The following is a 26,972-nucleotide window of genomic DNA, read 5'->3' on the forward strand; positions in this document are numbered from 1 at the left end:
CTTCCTGCTCCTCTGATGCTGCTTGGCCTGCTGTGTTCATCCAGCTCTGCACCTTGTTGTCCTGGGTTTCACCAGCAATTTGTTTGTTATTTGGAGACTGCATAGACGTAGACAGCTGAAAGGATGGATATCAATTGTAGGACAAAGGAAACGTGCATAAGGATAGGGTTGGGAGAGCAGAATTCTTACAGGTCATAGGAGATTACACAGATAAGCAATTTACAGACCATTGAGGAATTTGACATGAGGATGAGAGTTTTAAAATCAAAGCATTTGAGGACTGGGAGGCAATGTATGTCCTGGTTGATGTGCGAATGAGTGATATTTGGGCAGCAGCAATTTGAGTTCTCTCAGGTTTATAAAGGTCAGAAAATGGACATAGTGGCTAAAGCAGAGTTTATAGTAAGGATCAAAGCCGAAGGTTTCAGTATGCTCAATGCTTTCATGAAGGAAATTTGGGCTGACCAAAGATTGGATATTGGGTAAGGGCAAGCAACTGAATAGAATTGTAGAAGGTTCAAAAGAAGCAATGATGACATACAGCTGGATGCCATCAGTGTAGCTATGAAACCTTGAGACATGTTTATAAAATTTATTACAGAGGGAAACGTGTAGAACAGAAACACAGGAGGATCAAGGACTTAACTTTGGAGGACTTAAGAGATCATGGTGCAAGAGTAGGAAGAGAAGTCATTACATGAAAAACTCTCTGCCTCAAACTAGATAGATAAATGAGGAATTGGTTAAGCATCTCCAATTAGCTAGGCTAATGGAAGCACAGCTTCGTAGCAGAATGTTGTGTGCAGCTAAATCAAAGATTGCAGACTGGATGAGAAAATCAAAACAGATAATGAATAGTATGATATTTATGCTTTTGTTTGGACTATTTCAAAGCCGCAGTAGAATCCTGATTGGAGAGTTTCAAATGTAGATTCGGGGAAAGCTGAGCAACATGCTCATGACCCGAGAGAAAATTTGGAGATGATGGGGTTAGTCTTCAAGGACAGTGGGGTCAGACAACAGTGGATATGAAAGTGACAGTGACATACTTGAGAAGAACAAACCATGTAAATACCAGCACCTTGAGGCTCAGGAAACAAAATTAGGTAGTTAGTTAGTTAATAGAACTAAAGTGGTGAGCAAGGGCTTGATCTCATGGACAATATGAGCTTGGAGAAATGACGGCAGAAAACAAAGCTCATAAAAGGTGCTGTTTTCAGACGAAGACAGAGGGTTACCCTGTAGAAGGGAAGGGAGAGAATACAGCAGAGGAAGCTGTTTGGATGATCTTAACAACAAAGACGTTATTAGCTTCTCATATTTGTTAAAAGTAAGATCGAAGAAGATGGTTGGTAGTGGAAAAAATTTCTGGGTGCTAATTTTGTATGTCAAGACAATCCTGCAGCAGGGAGTAGTTTTGGCAAAGTAGAGCGGGGCCTAATACTTTACAACAGTCTGTCTAAATCTCTCAATGTATGGCTAAACCAATTATGCAATGTAATCTTCAAATCTACTTTCTTCCTCTGTGCTTGCAACACACCACTCTCGTCACAATGCACCCAACATACACCCCACATCCAATTACCCTTCACTCAGAATTAAGTCATGATCATTTTGTTGCCTTCTAAATCTATGCCCTTGGGCATAAGGAAGCACATCACCACTTTCTCCAGCACAATTAGGGATGGGCAATAAACGCTGGTGTAGCTAATGATGTCCACATCCCGTAAACAAATTTTTGAAAACTATGAGGAGGTCACAAGGGTTTACAAAGGGATAATGGTAGGTTAAAAGACTAGACAAAATTTTAGCAGATGAAGTATTTTGTGGGAAAATGTAAGGCTGTCCACTTTGATGGAAAGAATAGAAAAGCAGAATATTATTTACATTGATGTTGGCATAAATTCTCAATCTATGAAGCTTAAAAAAATTTGCCAAAGTTAAAATTTCCAGGCAATTACCTCTCAGAGGGCCCAATACACATCTTATAGGGTATGTCTAATGTCCACTTAAACAGAAACCAGAGTCTGGATCATAATCATGCAGGTTTAGGGGTTTGGCTGCTCCTTTCCAATTTCTACTACTTAGTCTTGTGACTCTGATACCATTACCACATTGTCATTATGTATTCATCTGATGTTAAGCCCCTTACTTTGCATAAGCAGTCACAATCTTTGTAATTTGCATTGTGGAATTTGCTCTGTGTTGGTTTATCTAAACTCCCATGCATCCTTGAAACATAATCTGCATCATTTGCTTGTGAAACAAGTAAAACATTCATTTGTGGATGAAAAACAGGTTAATTTCGAAAGCAAGTGTAGTATGTCATAGCCGAAATGATGAGTTAAAATTTCACCAATTGCATTCAAAAACATGCTTTTGGGGCTGGAAAGACGGGGACAATCTTACATGCTGCGACCTATGGTATATGTTTAAATACTGCAGAATGCTACGGGAGAGTGACCTGCATGCTTTTGTACATGAATCACAAAATGTTACCACGTAAATGGAGTAAGTACAAAAACAGAAGTTGCCGGAAGTTCAGCAGGTCTGGCAGCACCTGTAAAGAAAAATAACCCAGAGTTAAAGTTTCGGGTCCGGTGACCCTTCCTCAGAACAATGAAGTTTCTGAGGAAGGGTCACCGGACCCGAAACGCTAACTCTGATTTTTTCTTCACAGATGCTGCCAGACCTGTTGAGCTTCCAGCAATTTCTGTTTTTGTTCCTGATTTACAACACCAACAATTCTTTCGGATTTTAAATGGAGTAAGTAATTAGGCAGATGGAACATTAGACTTTATTTCAAGGGGACTGGAGTTCAAAAGTAGGGAAATATTGTTATAACTGTACAGGGCAGCAGTGGTAAAATACTCATAGTACTGCATTCGGTTTTGTCACCTTACTTAAGCACAGATGTACTTGGAGACAGAGAAGATACACCAAACTGATTCCTTAGGTGAAGATCCTGTCCTATAATGAAAGGTTAAACAGATTGAACATATAGTCAATGGAGTTTTAATCTGAGGTGATCTTGTCAAAACATGCAAGATTCTGAGTGAATTAGACAGAGTAGATATTGGAAGGTTGTTTCTCCCCACCTTATCTTATTCTTGTGGAAAAATCTAGAATTGGCAGCACCATTTCAAAACATGAAATCATCTATTTAAGACTGAAATGACAAGGAATTTTTTCTTGCAGGAACTTATTAACCTTTGAAACTTTTTATTTCAAACAGCAGAAGAAACTGGGCCATTGGATATATTCAAAGCTGAATTGAACACATTTTTCATCCAGAAGGGAGTTTAGGGGAGAGAGTGAAGGAAACTAAGAATTGATGCCACAAACTGAATCCTATTGGTTGCTTGAGCAGGCTCTAAAGCTAATTTGCCTAATTATGCTCTATTATCTCATGTTCCGTAAAACTGGGAGTTTGAAAAAGATTAGTCCATCAGCATCTGATAAAGCAAAAAGGCAGTTTAAGGTTTCAAATGGAAGGTGGTGATGAAGGAACTCCATACAAAATATTAGCTTGTTTCTTATCGTCAGAAATTGCATGATTTGTTAAAATATTTCAACTTTTCTCTTTGAAGGCCGCAAAATACCATGGACTATCTTTAAGGTTATTTGATGAAGTTCCCATTCTACCTATTTTAAGTTTACAACAGGAACAAGAAGCAAAGAATAAAAATAATTGGGACTCAGTGAAACAACTAATGAATGGAGAAAAAATGAAAAGAAACAACAGCACTTGGCATAGATCCAGAATTATCACCCAGCAGAACCCAAGGCTTCTCAAAGACATTTCACTGTTCACCAGCAAAGGATGCATGCCAATGGACAAGTGAATAAATATGAACCCATTATTCATCAGGGTAAATGTTTGGTCTTCATGCTCGCCCAATTAAGTTCAGAAGTTAAATGTATGTGATTCAGGACAGAGGGCAGACCTATATTGCATAATTCTGTGGCACAATGTGTTGGTATATTCCTGAGAATAACTCAGATTTATATCAAAGGTGGAGAGTAAATACTCGAAACTTCAATTATCTGTCAAGTTTTGATTGAACTTCAAAATAAAATTATGATGTCACAGCGAATCCAGCTGAGTGTACACATAACAAGCATTTCAATGTTATCGGAATCCTTTTTGTGCTGTACTTAGTTCAACACAGGTTTAAGCATGCTGTCATGCAGATATTGAACAATACAGAAGATGTTGAAAATATATTTATTAATTGCTCAGTTCCATTCAAAAATGTAAATACACAAATAGTTATCAGCATTTTAAACATTTTACGTAAAATGAAATATCTAGTTAACTTCTTTGACAAATGTGTTTCTCATTGGGAATGAAAATGTAACCAGAGAATGTTATGAGCTGGTCCATAATCAAATCCTTCAGTGAAAATAATATTTTAATCTGAACAACATAGATAATGGCCTTGACATCAATTCAAAAGCATGGTGGGACATGGAGGCCGAAAGGAAACGTGAAAGCAAGTTAGCACATCCAACTGTGCCATTTTAATGCAAGAATCATATTTACATTTTATTTTCAGCATTTAGGTCGATTACTGTGACCTCAAACCTATATGACACACTATCAACTCCAGTACATACAAAAGGAAATCCATTATTAGAATTTCGATCTGGAGTTGAAAGTAGGAGGGGAAAAACATTAACAGTGGATCCAGGATGGTCAAAGGCTGTATCCAGCTTTAATACACTTCCCTTGAAGTGGAGAGAGGCATTTCCTTAGCATTGGAAGGAAGATGCTTTCAACCTCCAAAAAAAGCTTTGGTTAGAGCCATTCTTCTGGATTTGGTTTAATAGCCTAATGTGGGCAAGAAAAGTGAATCTAAGTACAATTGCATTTTCCCTACATCCTGCTGTGAGCATCACCACTTCCTCCTACTACACCTCACTCTGCCTTGTCAACCCCAGGAAATGGGAATAAGAATAGAAATGATTATGAAGACATTTTTATAAAATAATTCTGCCCTTAAACAACATATTTAAACTAGCTTTCACATCACAAAGAACAGCTTTGTCCACTTCCAGGTCAAATGTAGGGCAAGAGCAAAATCTTTTAGGATACCTGACACAATATATCATAACCCATGAAGGAACTGACAAAACAGCTTTTTAAATCCTGAAACACCCTGTTTCTGTGAATGTTCAAAATTCTATAGCAAGTCACCCCAACTGCATGGAATTTGTACAAGAATACCTAAGGAAGTGATGGAATAAATAGGGGAGATGTGGCAATTGTTTTTGCACTGCATTAGGCTCAGGGCAGTAGCAAAAAATTGTAAACTAACTACTGCAAAGTTACTGCAATTTTTAAGATATGTCAGAAGCATAACCTGGGGATTCATTGGATGCAAATTTAATATCCATATTGGGAACATATTGGCATGTATTAAAGAATGAAGCAATTCAAGCACATTTAACAAGCATAAAGGCAATAGTTCCAAGCTAACATGAGTTTATGAAAGGCAGGTCATACTTAACAAATTTAGCCAAATTCTTTTGGAATTCAGTTGGTACGGTTAGTATTATATACCCAGATTTTCAGAAGTCTTTCACTAGGTCCCGCACAAGAGAATTTTAGCTAACAGTCAGCATAGAGAGGAGTAAATAAATAATTAATTGTGTAGACAGTAAGATTGAAAGATCAGTAGTCATAAGAACAAGCCTTTGCCAGGCAGTTTAATGAAATTAATATACCCACAATTTATTTGATTTCTCAACTTAAAAAAATGATTTTTCACGAGAATATTGAAACTTAAACAATTCAAGTTGTAAGTTGCCACTTAAGCAAATAAGTGAAATCCCTTCAATGCATACCAATGGTTATGAAGCCTAATACAAAGAGGGAGTATCCAAACAATACAGGAATTTTAAACAACATTAATTGGATTACATGTGCAGTTTTGTATTTTATTTCTGTTGTCATAACATATTGAAAAATCTAGTGCAGATTGAAAAATGGCTCAGATTTGTGATCATAGAGTGATGCAGAGAACACATCTATGAACAGATCAACGGGACATCCATGGGATCACCTATCGCTGGACTAATAGCAGAAGTGGTGATGCAGAGACACAAAAACTGGCCCTTCCACAAATCCAACCCAAATTATGGATCTGATACTTGGATGACACTTACATCATTATCAAACAGACCAAACTAGAGGAGACGCACCAACTAATAAACAACACTCTCACTGGCATCAAATTCACCAGGGAAGAAGAAAAGAACGAACAGTTCCCATCTCTGGATGTCATGGTAGAACGTAGGGCCAACGGGGAATTCCTGACGAAAGTACACAGAAAAGCCACAAACACTGACCAAGTACTGAATTTCAACAGTAACCACCCCAACACCCACAAACGAAGTTGCATGAAAACACTATTTAAATGAGCGACAACACAATGTTGCAACCCAGAACTACGCCAAAAAGAAGACAAGTACCTCCACCAAGTACTTAAGGACAACAAATACCCGAACAACTGGATCCGATGATGCCTATCACACGAACAACAACAGGAAGATACTGCATGCCCTAACACACTCATCACACTACGATACATCAAGAACGTATCCAAACTGACCACAAGACTCCCACAACCATCAGAGTAGCACACAAACCCATGTCAACCCTACGCCAACTGCTAACTCAAACCAAAGACCCCTTACCCACTATGGACAAAACCAACATAATATACAAAATTCCATGCAAGGACTGTGAAATACATGATATTGGACAGACAGGAAGAAAATTGGCCACAAGAGTACATGAACACTAATTAGCAACAAAAAGACATGACCAATACTCACTCACCTCCATTCACATGGATAAGGAGAGCCACCAGTTCGATTGGGACAACACCAAGATCCTAACAGGCCAAACAGAGACAAATAGGGAATTTCTAAAGGCTTGGTTCTCCACCAAGAAGGCCATCAACAAACACACAGAATAAGACCCTACATATACACCACTGCGAAGGAAAACAAGAAATGAGGTAATCAAATCCAACAGACCCCAAAATTTAAATACCAGGTGGGAAAACACAACAGCGCTTCATCGGAGGCTGCACTGATGATGTTACCCAGTAGAGTAATGAAATGTCTGCGAACTAACGAACCAGCTCGGTGAGCGAACCAACCACAGAGAAAAAGAAAATAAATCTATTCCCATTGAAAGAAAAATTATGGTGTTAGTGAAAAAACATGGTTTAACTGAAACACAAACCTTTAGTTTGGCACAAATTCAGAAATGCTAGGCCAATTCACCAGGTCTGGTACTTCTGTGAAGACAGAAACAAAGTTAACATTTCGAGTCCAATAAGACTTTTCTTCAGAACATAAAATCATATTGGACCCAAAACATTAACTCTGCTTCTCTCTCCAAAGATGCTGCCAGACCTGCTGAATTTCTCCAGCACTTTCAGTTTTTATTTCAGATTTCCAGTATCTACAGTACTTTATTTTTATTTCAGTTACATGTACCTGGCCATCTTGACCAAAGCAAAAGGACATGATTACGGACTACAGAAACCACAATCTAAATTAAATTTCAAGAACGAGTTTATCAGATCAAAGAATTGTCCATTGGTACACTAAGGTGTGCATTTTTAAAGCTGTGGATCAAAGAAAATGGTTGGGACAAAATGAGGTTCTAATCACATTCAACTTTTAATCTTGGAGTTCTTGATTCTAACAAGTGACAACAAGAGTAATCAAATGTTAATTTAATTTCCTCTTCCATTCCCGTTCTGCTCCAACCAAGTCAAATGCAAACTTCAGGAATAGCATCTCATTTATTTTTATGAACACTGCATCTCACTGGTATAAATTTTGACAATATCAGTATTTAGCTATATACCGCATTTTGTTTCCCCATCTTGCAATATTGAAGATTATGGTGGCTCCATCAGCACAGAGGGGGAGAGATGGAAAATGTGGGGGGTAAGTGGATAAATGCTTCAAGTGTATATGCAGACCATTCTATTTTGAAACTATTATGTGCAACCAGCATTTTCTGTTTTCTTTTTTGTTGTTGTTTTACTCCGATCTTATTAGTGTCATCATCATAATTGTTTGGGCTTTTTCATCAAATATCATTTGTTTTACTTTACCGAAATAGTTTTTCATATTGGACAGGCAGTCTGCAGGTCATTCAATCTATTAACTTCTACTTGTTAATTACTGATATGAGTTCTGAAGAAGAAGGATCACTGGACACGAAACTTTAACTCTTGATTTCTCTCACAAATGCTGCCAGATCTGCTGCATTTTTTTGAGGTATTTCTGTTTTGGTACCGATATACTTTGTTTCCTAACCATCCCCATTCACTTCTTCCTCTTTCCAAGCCTAAAGGATATGTTGATCTTTCCATTTCCAACTCTGAGGAAGAGTATGAAAGTGAAATGTTCTAATGATGTTTAACTTTTATACATGCCTGATTTGTCATAATCAGTTGAAGGACATGGTTTTGATTCTCAAACTTCTTACACAAACTATACATTCATTATTTATGAAAGAATAATTAGGTTTATATGGCCATTTACTAAAGATCTCCTGTTGAGTTTTTACAGGTACTGAGTTCCAGTCCTAAGTGGGCTCTTCACTGTCGTGTGAACAGTCTTTGATAGCATTAAGTCGTGTCAGGACCCAGCTTCCACGTGAATAATTGTATCACTATCAGAAAGGCATATTTACAATCACAAATTACTGCGGTCAGAGATAACACACAACAATATTTCATTATATTAATTCTATTTGTCTTCTCAGTCTATCTTGAAATGCACAAATTCCCTGCTGTAAATATGTATATAGCAACAAAAATATGCACATTTCAAATTTTAAGTCCAGCTAGAATATTTTCTGCTTATTTCACAAAAGATTACTTTATTAAAAGAAAGGAAAAAAAGTGATTTCATGTTTTCAATCTCTTCCATTTACAAAACAACCTCTAACCACAAGATGGTATTTGTGATTACAGATCCATCCAGGTGTAGATATGGCTATAAAATTTTCAAGCTATTAGAATTTTCAGTGCTATCATAAACAGGTTGGTCATTTAATTTGAAATATATCTTATTAACTTCAAGTGAACTTGTTCAACCAGAAGTCTACAATTGCTTTGTCTACTTGCAAAATACCATTTTTTTGCTATCAAAGCCTGTAATCAACTCTTAACTCAATAAGCTCAACAAACAAGTGATTAGGCACCCAGGTGTCCACAATCTTACAGCCTGAATGCTGTGATAATCCTTTTTCTGCCTGCGCATTAAACTATTCATTGAAATGTAGGTGAACATGTTGCTTATGCATGTAAAGTTGGATCCCTTCACTGAAAGTTCATTATCTCAGTTGTGCCAGTGGGGCAAGCAGCAGACAAGCAAGAGGAGCAGAAAAACTGGAATGAAAGTTGCCAGGTTTTAACCACCAGTTTTTACAGAATATCAAAAATCACAATACCATGGTCCATAATTCAGATTTGTACTATTCTTCCTGAAAAATATGGCCAAGAAACATTGTCCATCTTTTTTTAGCTAATTATAATCTAACCATATACAGTCAGTTCAGCTATAATGCGTGTTCCGTCAACGCGAACTGGCTGTAACACGACTGACGAATAAGGGAACGTTATTTCTATAACGCAAACTTGTGTTGGCTATAACGTGATTCCATCAGTGCGTGGAGGAGTTCATGTCGACATCACATGATCGTTTCAATGGGCTTTGTCCTGAATACGTACAACGTTAGCACTGAAAGAGTCTCTGTGTCAGCATCACGTAATCATTTTGCTAACTTTGTCATGAAGTGATTTCTGTGAGAGATACAGTACAACCTCCTCCTCCATCAAGTCATCTTGACACTTATTCAAGGTGAAGTGTTAAGTTTGCTTTTATTTCATTATTAGATATGAATTAAATGTTTTATGGTTTTGAGTGATTTTTGAGTGATTTTGAGTGATTTTTGTTCAGTAGTCTGCCCCGAACCCCACTTTTCCCATAGCTCCCATTATTTCTATAGCGCAATTTTCTATAACCCGATATTGCACAGAAATATAACTATCGCATTATAGCAGAACCGACTGTACTGGGATGAAACCAGAGTGAATGTTAGCCACCAGCACCATGTCATCTCGAACCTATTTCCTTGATTATCATTATTCTATGATACAAGCTAACTGCATCAAAAAAAACTGAACTCTCTCATATGTCAAGCAGAGTGTAACTTGATATGACACATCCCATTACGTGCTAAGAGTGTCAATTTCTGGCACAACATTTTCCTTACTACCAGAAGATCAAATTTTATTGAAACAATACTTGAATTAGCTGACAAATATTCAACTGGCAACCAGCATTTAACAAAGAGGTGTTGTTTTATTATACACAGATGTACCCAGTTTTACCTTCAGTTCAATTATTCTTATTATGCTAGGGAGTTCTTGTGGCATAGTGGTAGTGCCCCTACCCCTAGCCTAGGTTCAAGTCACACCTGCTCCAGAGGGGAGTAATAACATCGCTGAACAGGTTGATCAAAAAAAAGGGTTGATTTTTTTTTAAAAATTCTCATTATTCTAATCTCAATCTGATCCAAGAGCTGGATTATTTAAATTTTGCTGGCAGGAAGAATGATTGTAATCCTCGGGACATAAAGATGCTCAAAAATACTCTATACAATCTGAACAAATTTATGACGCCCCTGTTTGTTACCATACAAGTTTACGTTTCAGAAATAGATGAAATCTTCCCATTCCCTCAGCCTTGAGGAGATACCAAGAGAAAATCTCAAAACTCCTGCATAACCGCACGTCCCCAGTGCATTTTGGCCTCCAATTAATTTTATCAAGGGCAAGACAAGAATGGATCCAGAAACCTGTCTATAGCCTGTCTCTTGGACGAAGACTGAGAGACCATTATATCTTCTTTAAATATCCCCATGCAGGACATCCCAGGGTTTCCCACCACTCACTCCTCTTGTCCACATTGCCAGGCACAGCTGCTGGCCTTGTGTGCTGCAAATGGCTTTCCTGCCACCTCAGCTGTAATGGGCCAGTGAACAATTTGCCCATCTCCAGTAAGATCACATCAGCAGACAATGCCAGGATTATTGGGTTCAAGACCAGGAATTGACCCCAAAGCCCTGAAACCACAAATCCAAAAAAAACTCATTCAATGTCTGCCATCATCCAAGTAGATTCACTGGAATGATAAAACACACTTACATGATGAACTCCTCAGAAACAAGGGTTTCACAGTTTGCTGACCATAGTAAGTTTGTCTTCTACTGCTTTTTCTTTCCTAGTATTTACAAGTGGAGCAAGGGTTAATTAACGGGTCATGTCCAACAGGTATAAAAACATCATTCCTATCACATTTATTATCTTTCTGGCTTCTAAATCAATGAGAAACAGGAGTAGCACATTTTCCAAGCAGCACGTTCAGGTCCCATGGCACTTCAGCTAAATGTTTCTCCTTGTGCCTGGGGTACTGGCAGCACAGGCATCATTGATGATGAGCTGGCTCAAGACTGATGGAGTTTCTTTAAGCTACATCTTTCTATTCTTTTCTTATGTAAAATTATTCAAAACAGTGCTGGATTGTGGTGACAGTGGAATAGCTTTTCACTGTGTTTTTCTGTTTTTCTCACTGTAAAATACATGTGACCAATAAATAAAATCATTCATCAATGTTATGTCATACAAACACTTTCATGTAAGTAGGCACCAATTTTTCAAGTGCTTCAACCAATTGTTTTGCTTTTCTGACCAAAAGGAGACCAACGATAATGGATCTCTCTCACGTGCATTTTGGAACTCATTTAAGGGTGACTTCTCAACTCCCTAATCTTGCACTCATACTTTCTCCTTTGTCCAGGTTGGAATTTTGATCCCTTTCAGTTCATACTGTCTATGCAGGTCAGTAAAAGTTTTATGAGACAGAAAGTGTGGGCTGAATCTGAGGTTCTTTTGGCTTAGTCTGAATTGCATCAAGTTTTTTGAAAGGATTTCTGATTGGGATTTCTTACCATAACTTACCAAATTTGCCTCATTAATTACCTATTCCAACCCCTTATGCCATCCCTAACATCCAATTCTGACCCCATCTTACACTATCATTCCCCAAACAATTCGCCACTCAGCAGATATCCTAGAATTCACAGGCATCCTTTGCATATGTGCCATCTTTAAAAATCCATTGTGCAACCAGGCAAGCACTGTCATCCGATACTGCCCTGGGTGGCTCCTGATATTTGTGTCAGACATGGCTGACAGGAAGAAATCTGCGCTATGCTTTGCAGATAGGGACCCAGAGATCCTGTTGGATAGTGTGATGCTGGGGGAAGATGTCCTCTTCCCCCTAAGACCAGTAGTGAATGCCTCATCACATGATCATGCTAGCTTGGAGGAAGGTTGCCACCCGAGTCAATACAGCCTCAGATGTCTGAAGGAGTGGACACTACTGTAAGAAGGTCAATGACCTTCTCCACTCTGCCAGCATAAGTACCACAATCTTCTCTCCAATATCTCACACTCACTAGATCTTTGCCAATCTCTCACCAGGGCTCATATTCTACCATCCCCAGTAATGCCTGTAACATCTTCTCTCAGTCACCTTCCTCTAAACTCAACCCAAAACATTAACTCTGATTTCTCTCCACAGATGTAACCAGACCTGCTGAGCTCTGCCAACAATTTCTACTTTTGATTCTGAATTCACCAGATACTGCTCTGGAATGTTAGAATGAAATGCTCCCAACAATGAGATCAGCCTCATCAGTTTTCATCTGATTCAGCCACAAATCTCACAATAGCCCACGATGCTCAGGCTCCTATAAGCACTTACTAAGGTATAAGCAATGCTTTGTCACTGACCTCTATAAAGATGGCTAACATTAGTTTCCAGTTATAGTGGGGACTACATTCGGGGGCATACAAGAGATTAGAGAGGACATTTGTGCAGCACAAAATCAACATGAAGTAGCCAAAATTTGTAGGCAAAGTAATAACCTACTGGGATAGGTTAAGAATTTACTGAATGATGAAATTGGTCCATCCCTGACCTCTTAAAAATTATTCTTTCTTAAGGTACATATCTTTCCCTTTAATTAAGCTTAACCTGTGAACGTAAGCAAGATCATCAGTGAGGATCGGAGGTGGATACAAATCAGCATTATCCTAGGTTGTCAGGCCATGAGTTTTTAGGGCTTCCATCTCGACAACAGAAATACAAACCTTCAGTATGTTTAAGATGAAATTGTTTGAAAGAGTGGAAGAATTAGTGTACTTGAGAGCAGCACGTCAATGCACCTTAGTGGTTTTTCTAAATGTGCCCTTCCTTCTTTCACTATTTCTGATTAGTGGTGGCAGCTGTTCATCCTTGTATTTTCCGGTTTAAAGTTTTACGCTAAAGTTGTATGTTTAAAAATGCTTTTTGAAGTAATTAATTTCAAGTATTACTATATAAAGAATTCTGAAATTATCAAATGTGGAAAATTGAAAAAAAAACATAACATCTGTTTGTGTTTTTGGATCTTATTAAAAATGGTAACAAAATTCAGCATTGTCTTAATACTAGCATTAAAATAAGCTTGTTTTTGTTCTAAATGTATTACAATAAGTACAAGTGTTCCCTTATTGTAACTCTTTGTATTTTTACTATTTGAAGAAGGGCAGGGGGAATGCACAGCATTCATTATGCTTTCAAGATCCAGTGAAATGCATTTCCTAAACGAAACAAGATAGAAACATATTTTCAAAATAGCTCCTCCTTCCTTTCCATCACCCTGGTGATGGACATACTTTACCCAAAGCAACTGTTTGTCTTTTAGAATAAAAGCATGAATAGCTGCTTATATCAGAGTTAGGATATACTCACTTTTTCTGGCTTTTCTTAGCAAGTCTTGCAGCCTCAGCAGCTGCCTTCCTCATTTCAAATTCTTCTCTTTTCAGCACCTCTCCACTTCCCCTGTATCCCAGCTCCACCAATTGTCGAGCCAGCTCCTCATCCTAAAGGATTCATGGAGATCATTAACCAAGGCAGAAGTGAAATTTATACACTATCTGATAATGTTACAGCAATATTGAAACTTTTAGGCCGATCGGAAAACAAGTCAGAAAGGTAAAAAATAATTCTAATAACTTCTGCATAAAGTGAACTTTATGATACTGTTAATAATAAAAGGAGAGCAAGTACCTTTGTATAAAATCTTCTTTAGTTTATCGGTGTTAACATTGTTCAATAAGAATGATGAGGTCACTGATATACTACTGCTGAAACATATACTGCATTCTAAAACTCTGAAACGTAACTCACTGAAAATTTAAAAATTTTTAATAGTACAAATGACCAGAAAGTGTTATGTACGAACAGGGACTGAAACAATCACAATAAAGTAGAAGATGTTGCTTCTATCATAACAGCTTAGGTGAATTAGTATTAAATATCACGAATTATTTCTAATGTTTTCTTTCACATTGTTAACAAATTAATTTCAAAAATCATATTTTAGAAATTAAGTGCCTGATATTAAATCTGTTAATGAATCAGTTTTGAATGAGTTAAAATCTTGCTCCATGTCTTGAGCAAATCTCCAGACTAATGTTGTACTCATAATTTTAACGATCAAAAAACCCAGGAATTTCATAATTCAGAAAACTACATGGGCTTCCATGATTGAATTGAAGGATATATTTAAAAATAAACACTTGCATATTATTCTTGACTACAAATCAACTGTAAAGAATACTGCATGCAAATCTGTTTGTCCTAAGGTATTTTATATTTAACCATCATTCTGCATGAATTACTGTGACTGTGCATCAAAGCTCGCAGATTAATATAGATTTGACAGCACTAGTTATTTATCTACTGATTATTTATATAATGATTAAATTACTTTTACTTAACAACTTCCTTTCAAGTTATCAATCACAGTTGTTTAAAAAATGAAAATGTATTAAAGAAAATGGTGGTGGGTGGAGAAGAAAGATTAAGCTTAAGTATTTATATAGTCTACTGTATTTGTCTTTTATCATTTTCTGAAACTATGGTTTTTAAATCTTGTGGAACTGCGGGTTTAATTAAATTGACAGAAATTGGAGCAGACTCATTAACAAGAGTCCAGGTTATATATAGTTCATATTTCAAAACTTTACATTTTCTAACAAAACAGGAAATCAAAAAGATATTTATCTATCATGTTAAGTTTCATTAATTAAACAGTTGTTTAAAAGTTGCATGCAAGAAATAAATATATACAAATCAAATATCTATTTTTACCCATTGAGCAAGATTCTGCTCCTTTACAGTCAACTCTAAATATTTCTTCTGTTGTAATTATTTAAGTCTTCAACCTCCTTCAACTTCAGAATGAGCAAGTTTGTATGAATGTACATAATACTGCTGAAGTGATAAAATGTTAACTAAAAGTATAAGTCAAGATTGATACAATTACTCTGTAATAATAAATAATAATTCCACACAAAACAAAATTTCTGTTACAAGTGATGATTGTCCTAATTTCATTTATCTGTGGACAGTTCAATGGCAAAAGTGGTCAGGTTTAAACATTGATTTATCATATTTATTTACATTTGAATTGTAAACCTGTACATTTCTAGTTTTCTGAAATATTATTGCACAAAATATGGATAGTGAATACATTTCTTATTATAACCAGATTAATTTTAACAAACAGGCTAGTGGTTTTAAACTGCCATAAATATAAACTTGATCAATTCAGAATGATGTTTTGAACAAGCACTGCCACCTTGTGCCATGTTCAATATACAAAGTACTTAACTCTTTGCAATAAACTTAGCTGTAAATCCTTCCTAATGACAAGATTATATTTACATTTCTAATGTTTACTATGAACAAATATTTAATTAAGTGAATAAAGCAGTGAAATCATCAGTACGCATATTACAATTTTAGTAAGTAGAAAAATTTTAAAAGTAATAAAAGTCAAATCAAAATTATTCTAGGAGCAGAATAAAAGTATTTCAGCACTTTTCTCTACAAAATATTATGGAATATCTGACAAATTAGTAGTTAAATTGGAGTTGAACCCGCTAAAATCCAGAAGCTGGCAGTCTGCATTTACAACAATAGCTTAACCTCCAGAATCATAGAAATTCTACAGATGACTGACTGAGTCAGATACATCCATCCTCTGGTACACACTCACCAGTTCACTGGGCTCTGCATTGCATATTGTTTTGTCTGCGCTTGAGATTCTCCTGTGGCAGTCACAACTGCAGTGCAACTTCAGAGGTATGAATTTTTCTGTTTTTTTACTTTGGGGAGGGGTGCTTCCAAATGCTTTGAAACATTCCTGTTGTGAGGTGGGTATGCAGCTCCAGCTGTGCTGCCCTGCTGCTCGCCCACTAGTTAAGCTGTCTCCCTCACCATTTGCATGCCTATCTGCAATACTACCTGGTCTTCCTCGAAATTTGGTAAGATGACATTTGTTAGTCAGACTACCTGCTCATCCAGCAGGGATACATGCTTCCTTCCCCTGAAATTCTTCTGCCCGGTTTAGGGCTTTTCGATTTCTATCTCATGTTCTTTAGGGCACCCTGACTCACAGAGCACTGACTAGCTCCTGCTGTTCTACCCAGAGGCTCTTTCACAACTGCATACAGTAGTTTCCTCACCATCTATGGGTCTATTTGAAAACTTCTAAATTTAGAAAGACGGTTTTGGCCAGCCTGACCAAATTATGAATTAGCAGGGGTAAGCACTCCCAAATAGGAAATCTTTCCTTGTTCCAACCAGGTCCGGAATGAGTTCTATGATTACTGAATCCAAAACTACAGCACACAATACATGAACTCAGAGGAAGCATTTACAATTCTCCCTGACATGTAGATTATAGAGTCTCAGTGTCTCTGAGTACAGCAATAGGCTTGCTTGGTTTTTGGGAGTAGAGCTATTATTGGCATCCAGGATTCCTCACTCACTGCAGCTGTAACACATCATCTGCCTGCAATCTTTCATACTTTAATTAACTACTTGATTTTCTTTCTTACGTACCTTATTAATGTTACCACCAGTTCCTATACTATTTTAAATTTTACAAATTGAACAAAAATAGACAATTTACCAGATTTTTACCAAAAAGTAGCTTCTTCCCCTGTAGTCAAGTAAATCAATTCTAGAGGCTGGAAAAATTAGAAAAAGCAAAAGCAAATTTGCACTCCTTCCCTCCTCATCTAACTGCCCCAATCATCAATTCTCAGCACTCTTTCCAAAACCACACACTGTGCGAAATAATATTAAGAAGACCAGCTTTAAATATTCTGAAACAAAAGACTTCACTGACCCCAGGTACAAAAAAATTGGTTTCAACCACATTCCTTAATTATGTAACATTAACTATATTCCAGTAAAACCCTGCTTAAAGCTTAGTAATTCAGAGATGAACAATAGATTTTAGCTCAAATAAGAGTGCCGGGGGGCATACTAGAATCAGCATCAGGCATGCAAAAACCTGGTAAGGTTATAAAACAGGCCTACCTGCATGCCAAACACGTTAAGCAGCAAGTGATAGACAGATCTAAGTAATTCTATAATGAGTGGATCAGATCTAAGTTTGGCAGTCCTGCCAAATCTAGTTGAGTAGTTGCGGTCAATTAAGCAACTCACTGAAGGAGAACGCATCAAAAGCATCCTCATCCTCAATAATGGGGCAATCTAGTACATCAATGTAAAAGATAAGGCAGAAGTATTTGCAACAATCTTCAGCCAGACATGCCAAGTGAATGATCTATCTCAGTCTCCTCGAGAGGTCCCCAGAGTGACACGTGCCAGTTTTCAACTAATTCAATTCGGTCCACATGATATTTAGAAACACTTGAGGGTATCGGATACTGTAAAGGCTATGGACTCTAAAAATATTCCAGCAAATTACCAAAGACATGCTCCAGAACATGCCTAGTCAAGCTGTTGCAGTGCAGCTACAATGATATCTATCCAGCGATGTGGAAAACTACCCAGGTATGTCCTGCAGACTAAAACCAGGACAAATCTACAAATATTCAGTCCTTCCACTACAGACGCTTCTAGCAGCAGCGTGTACCATCCACAAGATGCACTGCAGAAATTCACCAAGGCTGCTGAGACAGCACCTTCCAAATCCATGAACACCATCATCGAGAAGGATAAGGGCAGCAGATACGTGGGAATACCACCCATCTGTAAGCTCCCTTCAAACCACATACCATCCTAAAACTCCCTCCTGAAAAACACTGTGGGTCTACCTACACCAAATGAACTGCAGTGATCCAACAAGACAGCTCACCACCACCTTCTCAAAGGCAACTAGAGATGGACAATAAATGCCAGAAACACCCATATCTCATGAGTGAATAAGAAAAAGTTAAATGTTAAATGCAAACAAAATTAGATTTTTGCAGAAGTTCAAACTCCCTTACTCACTAACTGTCAACAGTAAGTTTCTCTTATGATGACAGAATACATTAGTGTTCTCCTTGTCTAGTGGCTCAACAGTGCTGGTCAGAAAGTGCTACTTCAAAACATTCACCATCATGCCATTTTAAGACCAGCTACAAGAGTAAATTCCCCCTGGTTACTGTAGCGTATGACATAGAGGCCTATTACATGGCCATCATGCACACCTTGTCAGACCTCAAAGTCATTCAGACACTGCACCCATATTCTTATGACCACACTACAGCTACAGACTTCTTCAGTCGTCATGTCCTGCCATGCTTTCTTTGTCAGACTTGCAGGCCTGTTCTTCCCATCCATTGAGAACAGAACCTCTTTTTATTCCCCTACCACCTCCAGGGAGACATTACTGAAATGTGGAGCCACCTTTCTGCCTACAACAGCCATTCATTCACAAACTGACATCTGCTGCACCCCTTCATCTGCCTGTGTACAGCTTTTATGAAGACTGCAGACTAGCTTTAAATGTGATTCAGTAAATTATTGGCAATATTAGTTTCCATGAGACATCCATTATTGGCCAACTCCCCCACTTGCCAGCCTATTGGCAATGTTCCAACATCCAGCCAATTAAAGTCCTGATATTGCAGTCACACAACCCATAAATGATTCTTGCATAGGAATTTCAACTTACTTAGTAAACTCCAGCCAACTGGTTTGAACTTTAAAAGGACTCCTTGATACCACACTCAGTCAAATGTTGACTTGATATGAAGAGCAGATACCCCACACCAGTGGAATTCAACTCTTTTTTTTAAATCTATGTCTGTTTGGAACAAGGCTTTAATGAGGTTTGGAGTTGAATAATTCTGGCAGAACCCAAACTAAGCTAACTAAATTCTGCTTGATAGCACCGTGGAGAAAACTTCCATCACTTTACTTACTGTTGTTTAATTAATAGAGTGGCAATTGGTCAGACTGGATTAGTTCTGCCTGGGTAATCTTCCAGATTGTCAGTTTATGACAGAGTTGTAGCACTAATGGAACATTTAGCCATGGCACACAGATCTCCAGCGCTACAGTCAGAACATTATTGGGCTGTATAGCTTTGCTGAGGAGACTGAGCATTTCTTGATACAATATACAATTGAAAAATTTGCATTTTAGCTTCAGAAAGCGGTCAAGACAGATTTCCGCCTGCCACTTCTAGCTGAAGATCCAGCCTTGTCTTTAGCACTGACAGGATCCATCATCATCCAAAATTAGGGGCTTCCATAGAGCTTTTCCTTTTTTAATAATTGTTTAATAGCTGTTTAATAGTTCACCAGACTTCATGATCAGGCGTAGAAGGACTACAGAGATTTAACCCGTACATATGGGATCACTTAGTTTCCTATAGCATGTCTCATTATTGATAATAATTGCACACAAAAGAAATAAATCAAATCATAGATTCAGACTTAGCATTCCTATGCTGGTAGGTTTGGAGGGTGGGGGTTGGTTGGGGGATGGGGGAGGTGGTTTGCTCATAAATCCAGCAGGTAAACTTTCTTATCTGCCTGTACCCAACCTCAAATTTTATACTGGGTGGGTGGGGGGGGAGGGGGGGTAAGTTAACCATGAAATTATTCATCTGCTGTTAACAACTCAGTTAACCAGTTCCAGATTAAACCCTATCAAAGATGCCTGGGGCTTCAGTTGTGCCTTTTTCATGGAGCTTCAATGCCTTCTCCAGGCTGATTTTAAGTTAGTACAGAATAACAAGGTCTGTACCCGCAGGTTTCATCAGATTTGCAGTAGGCTGATGTCCATGAGCAATAACACAGCACAGCCACCCACATGAACCCAGCTTTAATACTGCTTTGTTAGAAGAAAGTCAAATCCATTTAAACAGTTCCATTCATAAAAGAACACTTCTTGTTTCATTGTAAATAGTAACAGCAGTTTACAAATGCTTCAGAAGAGAAGTGCAAGGTACCAACTTTTTATTATCCAGTGAAGCAGCACCATCTGCTGTTGGCATTGTCTTGCACACCACTGCCACCCTCTGTTGATTAGCAACAGGAACAAGGCAGCCTAAATCCAAAGGATCAGTATGTAACTTACTATTTCCATCACTAATGCCAATAACTATTAGTATTCCTTGCATTCTTCTGTGTTACTAACCATACAACTTGAGTAAAGCAGTGTTTCCACTCTGATCATAAACATTCCTGATGCAATGGAAAAAAACCAATATGGTCTGTTTATATATTTTGATTACTATTTTAAATTCTATTTCACAAGTTTTTGAAAGTTGCTTAATTTAGTTCCTTACCATTTAAGTGCTTTTATCTGAATTTATATTTTTGTATTCTATTTTTCCTTTTTTTAAAAAATCATTTGGTGGGCTCTCTTTTCACCAAAATGTTTCTTGCTTAGTGTTACACTTTCTAATTCAAAATTAAACTTTCCCCAATACCTCAAAGTTGACTTTCCAAATCATAGAGCAAAATCAAATATTTGAAAACATATATTCTTGGCTCCCTCTGCTAATTAGCAGCAGCGCAGTCAAAGAAATCTGCTCCCAGCGAAACGCTGGGTTCACTAAAACTTCCCTTGTTCAATCCTTGGTCCAGCTGAAGGGTTGGAAAAATGAGTCACAACTGTTCTTACAACTTTCAATATCTCAACCTTCTAGTAATCAACAGAAATAAGCAAACAGAAATTTCAAGTTAAACTTTAAAACTTAAACATGGTTAAAGTGCTCAATTGAATCAGAATATTAAATTTCAGGTTGTTTCAAAGACCTTCCAAAACCCTCAGCAATTCAGAAGCAAGGTACAGTTTTGTGATATACAAAGATAAAATACCACTGATTCTGGAAATCTGAAATAAAAATAGCAATTTCTGGAAATGTTCTACAGGACCAGCAGCAGTTGTTGGGATGAAAGAAAAAAACAGTTAGTCTTTCTGGTCAATGATTCTTCACCAAAACTAAAGACAAGATTATAGATTACACAGTGTGGAGCTGGAGGAACACAGCAGTCCAGGCAGCATCAGAGAAGCAGGAAAACTGACGTTTCAGATCAGGACCCTTCTTCAGAAAAGACCCTTTCTGAAGAAGGGTCCCGACCTGAAACGTGAGCTTTCCTGCTCCTCTGATGCTGCCTGGCCTGCTGTGTTCTTCCAGCTCCACACTGTGTTATCTCTGACTCCAGCATCGGCAGTTCTTACTATCTCAGACAAAATTATAGACACAAGTTAGAGACACAAGTACAGAAACAGGGAATAGGAGAAAAAAAACGAAAGAACAGGTTATGGTAGAGGGGCAGGAGGGAATAAAAGGACAAAAGGCATCACGCTACAAGTCAAATGGATGGTAATAGAACAAATAAACAAAACATAATGCTGGTGGAGCTAATATGATAATAATTATTACAGATAGAATGGAAACATTGCCTAAAATCTGAAATTAGTGAATTCAATGTTGAGTCAGAAGCAATAAAGTGCAGAATTGGCCTGTAACGTTAACTCTGTTTCTCTCTTCACAGATGCGGACTGATCTGCTGAATAGACAAAAGATTAGTAATCCAGAGGTTTAATCTAATGCTCTGGGAACACAGTTTCAAACCTCACCAGGGCAGCTGATGCAATTTAAATTCAATTAATATAATCAGAAATTAAAAGCTAGTCTCAAGAATGGTAACAAAACTATCATTATTATAAAAATCCATACGACTTACGAAGTGAAGAACATCTGCTGTCTTCACGTTATATGGCTTATAGGTCCACAGTAATGTGACTGACTCTTAACTGCCCTCTGAAATGAGTCGGCAAACCATTCAGTTAAAGAACAATTAAAGGTGAGCAATAAATAGCAGCCTTGTCATCAATGTCTACATCCCATGAAAGAATAAAGAAAAAAAGTTACTTCCAGCATTTCCTGTTTTTATCACAGCACCATTAATCTGGGATGCTCAGTTGCTAGTTACATCCAAAATAATGACTTGAAGTCAGGAATGCCTCCACCAAACACGTTTATTCGAATTGGAATTGGATGTGCCGTCATTAGCTTTCCTTCTTCCACCCTTAACAAAGCCTGAGAAGCATCAAAAAGAAATGGTAGAAACACAGAGATCACCAGCTTCCATTTTTGTCCCCAGATTCTCACTTGGGAAAGAGGCTAAGCTTTCCATTAACAGGAAATTCCTTCTCTCTACAGTCACACCACTGCTGATATTTGCATAACTGTTTTAGAATTCTACAAGCCATATTAATAATGTCAGGTGTTAGGAGGGGTCAAGGGTTATGGGTAGATGAATCCTGGGCAAGGACAGTAGTATCATGTTTTCCCTTACAATCACAACGTCTATCAGCTGGCAAGAAGCAGCACCATCATGACATATGGTTGGGTATAGAAGTATCAGCTGCATGAGGAAATTAACTGTGAGATGCTATTTTAGCAAAGCTAACAGCAATAGATGTAAATCAGGCAGCAGCTTCTCGTGACTCAATTTTTTGAAGTATCTCTTCCTCCCCAAAGACACTCATGGAATTATGAAAGTGAAAATTTACATGTTCAGACACCACAACCTATTTAGCAAAATCTAACCTGACATTTTTGTGATCATTTCTGAGCATCACAATACTCCAAGTCATAGAGTCATACAGTAATACAGCACGGGAACAGGCCCTTTGACTCGAACTGGTCCATGCTGACCATGGTGCCCACTCAGCTAGTTCCAATTGCCCACATTTAGTCCATATCCAAATGTTTTTTAAATGTTGCTATTGTACCTGCCTCAACCACTTTCTCCAGCAGCCTATTCTGTACATGCACTATTCTCTGCGTGAAAAAGTTGCCCCTCAGGTCCTTCTTAAATCTATCCCCTCTCACCTGAAACCTACGCCCTCTAGTTTTCAATTCCCCATCCCTCAGAAAAAGACTATATGCATTCATCCTATCTATGCTCCTCATGATTTTATACACCTCAATAAGGTCACCCACATTCTCCTGCATTCCAAGGAACAAAGTCCTATCCTGGTCAACTTCTCCCTATAACACAGGCGTACTAGTCCTGGCAACATCATTATAAATCTTCTTTGCACACTTTCCAGTTTAACTATGTCTTTCCTATAAAACAGTGACCAAAACTGTACATAATACTCCAAGTGTGACCTCACCAACGACTTATACAACTGTAACATAATGTCCCAGCTCCTATACTCGATGCCTCGACCGATGAAGGCCAGCATGCTAAATGCCTTCTTTACCACCCTGTCCACCTGTGACACCGCTTTCAACGAACTATGAACTTGTACTCCAAGGTCCCTCTGTTCCACAACACTCCTCAGGACCTTACTATTTACTGCTAAGCCCTACTTTGGTTTGACTTTCCAAAATGCAACACCTCACACTTATCTGTATTGAATTGCATTTGCCAATCCTCAGCCAACTTCCCCATCCGATCAAGATCCCGCTATAACTTTTGATAATCTTCTTCACTATCAACGATACCTCCTAATTTTGTATCATCTGCAAAGCTTATCATGCCTTGTACATTCACATCCAGATCATTTATATAAATAACAAATAACATAGGTCCCAGCTAAATGTCCTTATGGTTCTGACTGCAAACAAGATACAGTCATCAGTCCTCATGGACAGTGTAGCCGGATGAAGGAACCATGAGTTAATGACTCTATAAAGAAACTTCAGATATGGTTAGAATACAGAATGGAGACAATAGCATAATCAATGCTTGTATCAATGAAATAGAAGATAATTTCCTTTTGTCCAAGTATAGAGGAACCACGCATCGACCTTCCAATTAGTGCAGATGGTTCTAAGCACCAATAAGACAGTTAAATACAGATATTGAATTCTGCCACAAGAGAAGGCATGAATTGCTAATCAATTAACAAAGTAGCACAAAAATATCGACTCAGTTGGAAAAGCTCTAATTGTCATTACTACACAATTTAACAATAGTGCACCTAAATTCAAATTCACTTAACTATTACTTAGTTTTCTGCCAGGTTTTGTTGCATCTCTTCGGCTTGAACAGTGTTATGTTTTCTGTGTTTAGAGGATGTAAAGTACAATGGGAGAATCTATTACATCATGAAAAAATGAAATCAAAAATTTGCACAAGGCACAACTTAAGGTACAGTGAGTTCATTTTCAATTTATATGCAGCTTTAAACTACGGATTACTGACTTAATTTACTGTAGCTAGCGGATAGTTACAAAGTGGTAATATCACTGGTGCAGTAATCTAGAGACCTGGGATAATGCTCTGGGGACATGGGTTCAAATTCCGAATGAATTCTGAAGAAGGGTCACTGGACTCCAAAATATGAACTCTGTTTTCTCTCCACAGATGCCGCCAGACTGCTGAGATTTTCCAGCAATTTCTGTTTCTGTTTCAGATCTCCAGCATCTGCAGTTCTTTCATTTTTTTGGTTCAACTTCCATTACCATGATGGCTGTTGGAATTTAAATTCAAATTAAAAGATCTAAATTATCTTGAATTAAAATTTAGTCTCAGTGATACCATGGAATGATTACATTATCATAAAACTCACTTTGTGTCTACATATGACTCCAAAACCACAGTAATATCTCCACAATTATCGCTATCGTCAATAATGAAGAACCTCAGAAAACATCAGTGCAAAAGACATGGCTGTAGCATTTGCAACATACTTTAACTAAAAGTGCTGAGTAGATGGTCCATCCCTACCTCCTCCTGGGATCCACAAAATGATGCTAATCTTCAGCCAATTCGAACCTACTCCACAAAATATTAAGAAGTGGCCAATGACAATCAATACAGTAAGACCATGAGGCCTTGAAAACAACCCAACAATTGCATTGTAACTACTGTCCCATCAATCTGCTAAGTCAAAGTAATAGAAAATGTTGTTGACAGTGCCATCGAATGCCAGTTACAAAGCAACAAGCAACTCAGAAATATTCATGGTTCATAGGCTCATTCAGCTCTTGAACTAAAACATGGGCAAAATGAGCTGAATGGCAGAGGTGAGGTGACAGTAAATTCCCTTTATATGAAGGGTCCATTTGACTGACCATGGCATCAAAGAAACCCTTTGAAGTCAACAGGAATCAGGGGAATATTCTTCATTGGATGGAGTTACTCCTGCCACAAAGGAGGATCGTTGTTGGAGGCCAATTGTCTCAGTCCCAAGACAGCACTGCAGGCATTCCTCAGGATAAAGTCATAGACCCAACTATCTTTAATTACTTCAAAAGACCTTCCCTTCAGCATGAGGTCAAAAATGAGAATGTACACTGATGATTGTAATGTTCAACACCATTTGTAACACTTCAGGGACTGAAGAATTCCCATATACTAAATAAGATAGGAGCCCATGGTGTTAGGAGGCAGATACTGGCATGGATAGAGGATTGGCTGACTGGTAGAAGACAGAGAGTTGTGATAAAGGGGTCTTTTTCAGGATGGCAGACAGTGGCTAGTAAAGTTCCACAGGGGTCAGTGTTGGGACCACAATTAATCATGTTATACATTAACGACCTGAATGAAGGAAATGATGGCATTGCTGCTAAGTTTGCAGATGATACAAAGATAGGTGCAAGGAGAGTAGTGTTGAGGGAGGTGGGGAGGCTGCAGGAGGACTTGGATAGGCTAGGAGAGTGGGCAATGACGTGGCAGATGGAATACAATGTGGGAAAGTGTGAGGATATGCACTTTAGTAGGAAGAATAGAGGTGTAGACTATTTTTAAATAAGGAAAGGCTTCAGAAATTTGCAGCACAAATGGACAAATGGACTTGAGAAAGCTGACCAGGACTCCTAAGCTAATCATGCAGTTTAAGTTAGCAGTGAGGAAGGTAAATGCAACATCAGCATCCATTTTGACAGGGCATGAATACAATCCAGGGATGTACTGCTGAATCTGTATAGGGCTCTGGTCAGATCGCATTTGGAATATTGAAAGCTGTTTTGGGCCCCTTATATATGGAAAGTTGTGCTGACCTTGGAGGGGCTACAGGGCAGATTTACAAGATCCTAGAATGAAAGGCTCGTCATATGAGGACTCAGGGTATATAATCGATGGAGTTTAGAACCAGAGAGGATTTCACAGAAAGTTACAAAATACTGAGAGGCCTGGATAGCGTGGACGTTAAGAAGGAGGTTCCACTGGTAGAACAGACTAGGACCCGAGGACATGGTCTCAGGGTGAAGGGATGAGGAGGAATTTCTTTAGCCAAAGGGTGGTTAATTTGTGGAACTCATTGCTACAGAAGGCTGTGAAGGCCATATCATTGAGTGGATTTAAGAAAGAGAAAGATAGGTTCTGAGTAGTAAGGAGATCAAAGGTTATGGGGAGAAAGCAGGAGAATGGGATTGAGAAATTTATCAGCCATGATCGAATGGTGGAGAAGACTCAATGGGCCTAATGGTCAAATTCTGCTCCTACATTTTATGGCCTTACATGGATCAAATGAGGTTTGGGCTTATAAGTGAAAAGTAACATTTATGTCACACAATGAATATCTCCAAC

The 26,972-nt window shown here is 38.1% G+C and overlaps 1 protein-coding gene across 2 annotated transcripts in view; it reads right to left on the reverse strand.

Moving 5' to 3' along the window:
• The window catches only part of cfap299 (cilia and flagella associated protein 299), a 508,258-nt gene that overhangs the window by 475,924 nt on the left and 5,362 nt on the right, over nucleotides 1–26,972 (reverse strand). For both annotated transcript variants that reach the window (XM_048601923.1, XM_048601928.1), the window contains exon 2: nucleotides 13,903–14,033. In XM_048601923.1, coding sequence (XP_048457880.1) covers nucleotides 13,903–14,033 — 131 coding nt within the window. The remainder of the gene's footprint in view (nucleotides 1–13,902; nucleotides 14,034–26,972) is intronic.

This window comes from Rhincodon typus, chromosome 1 (genome assembly GCF_021869965.1).
Source record: "Rhincodon typus isolate 14 chromosome 1, sRhiTyp1.1, whole genome shotgun sequence".
Taxonomy (NCBI): domain Eukaryota; kingdom Metazoa; phylum Chordata; class Chondrichthyes; order Orectolobiformes; family Rhincodontidae; genus Rhincodon; species Rhincodon typus.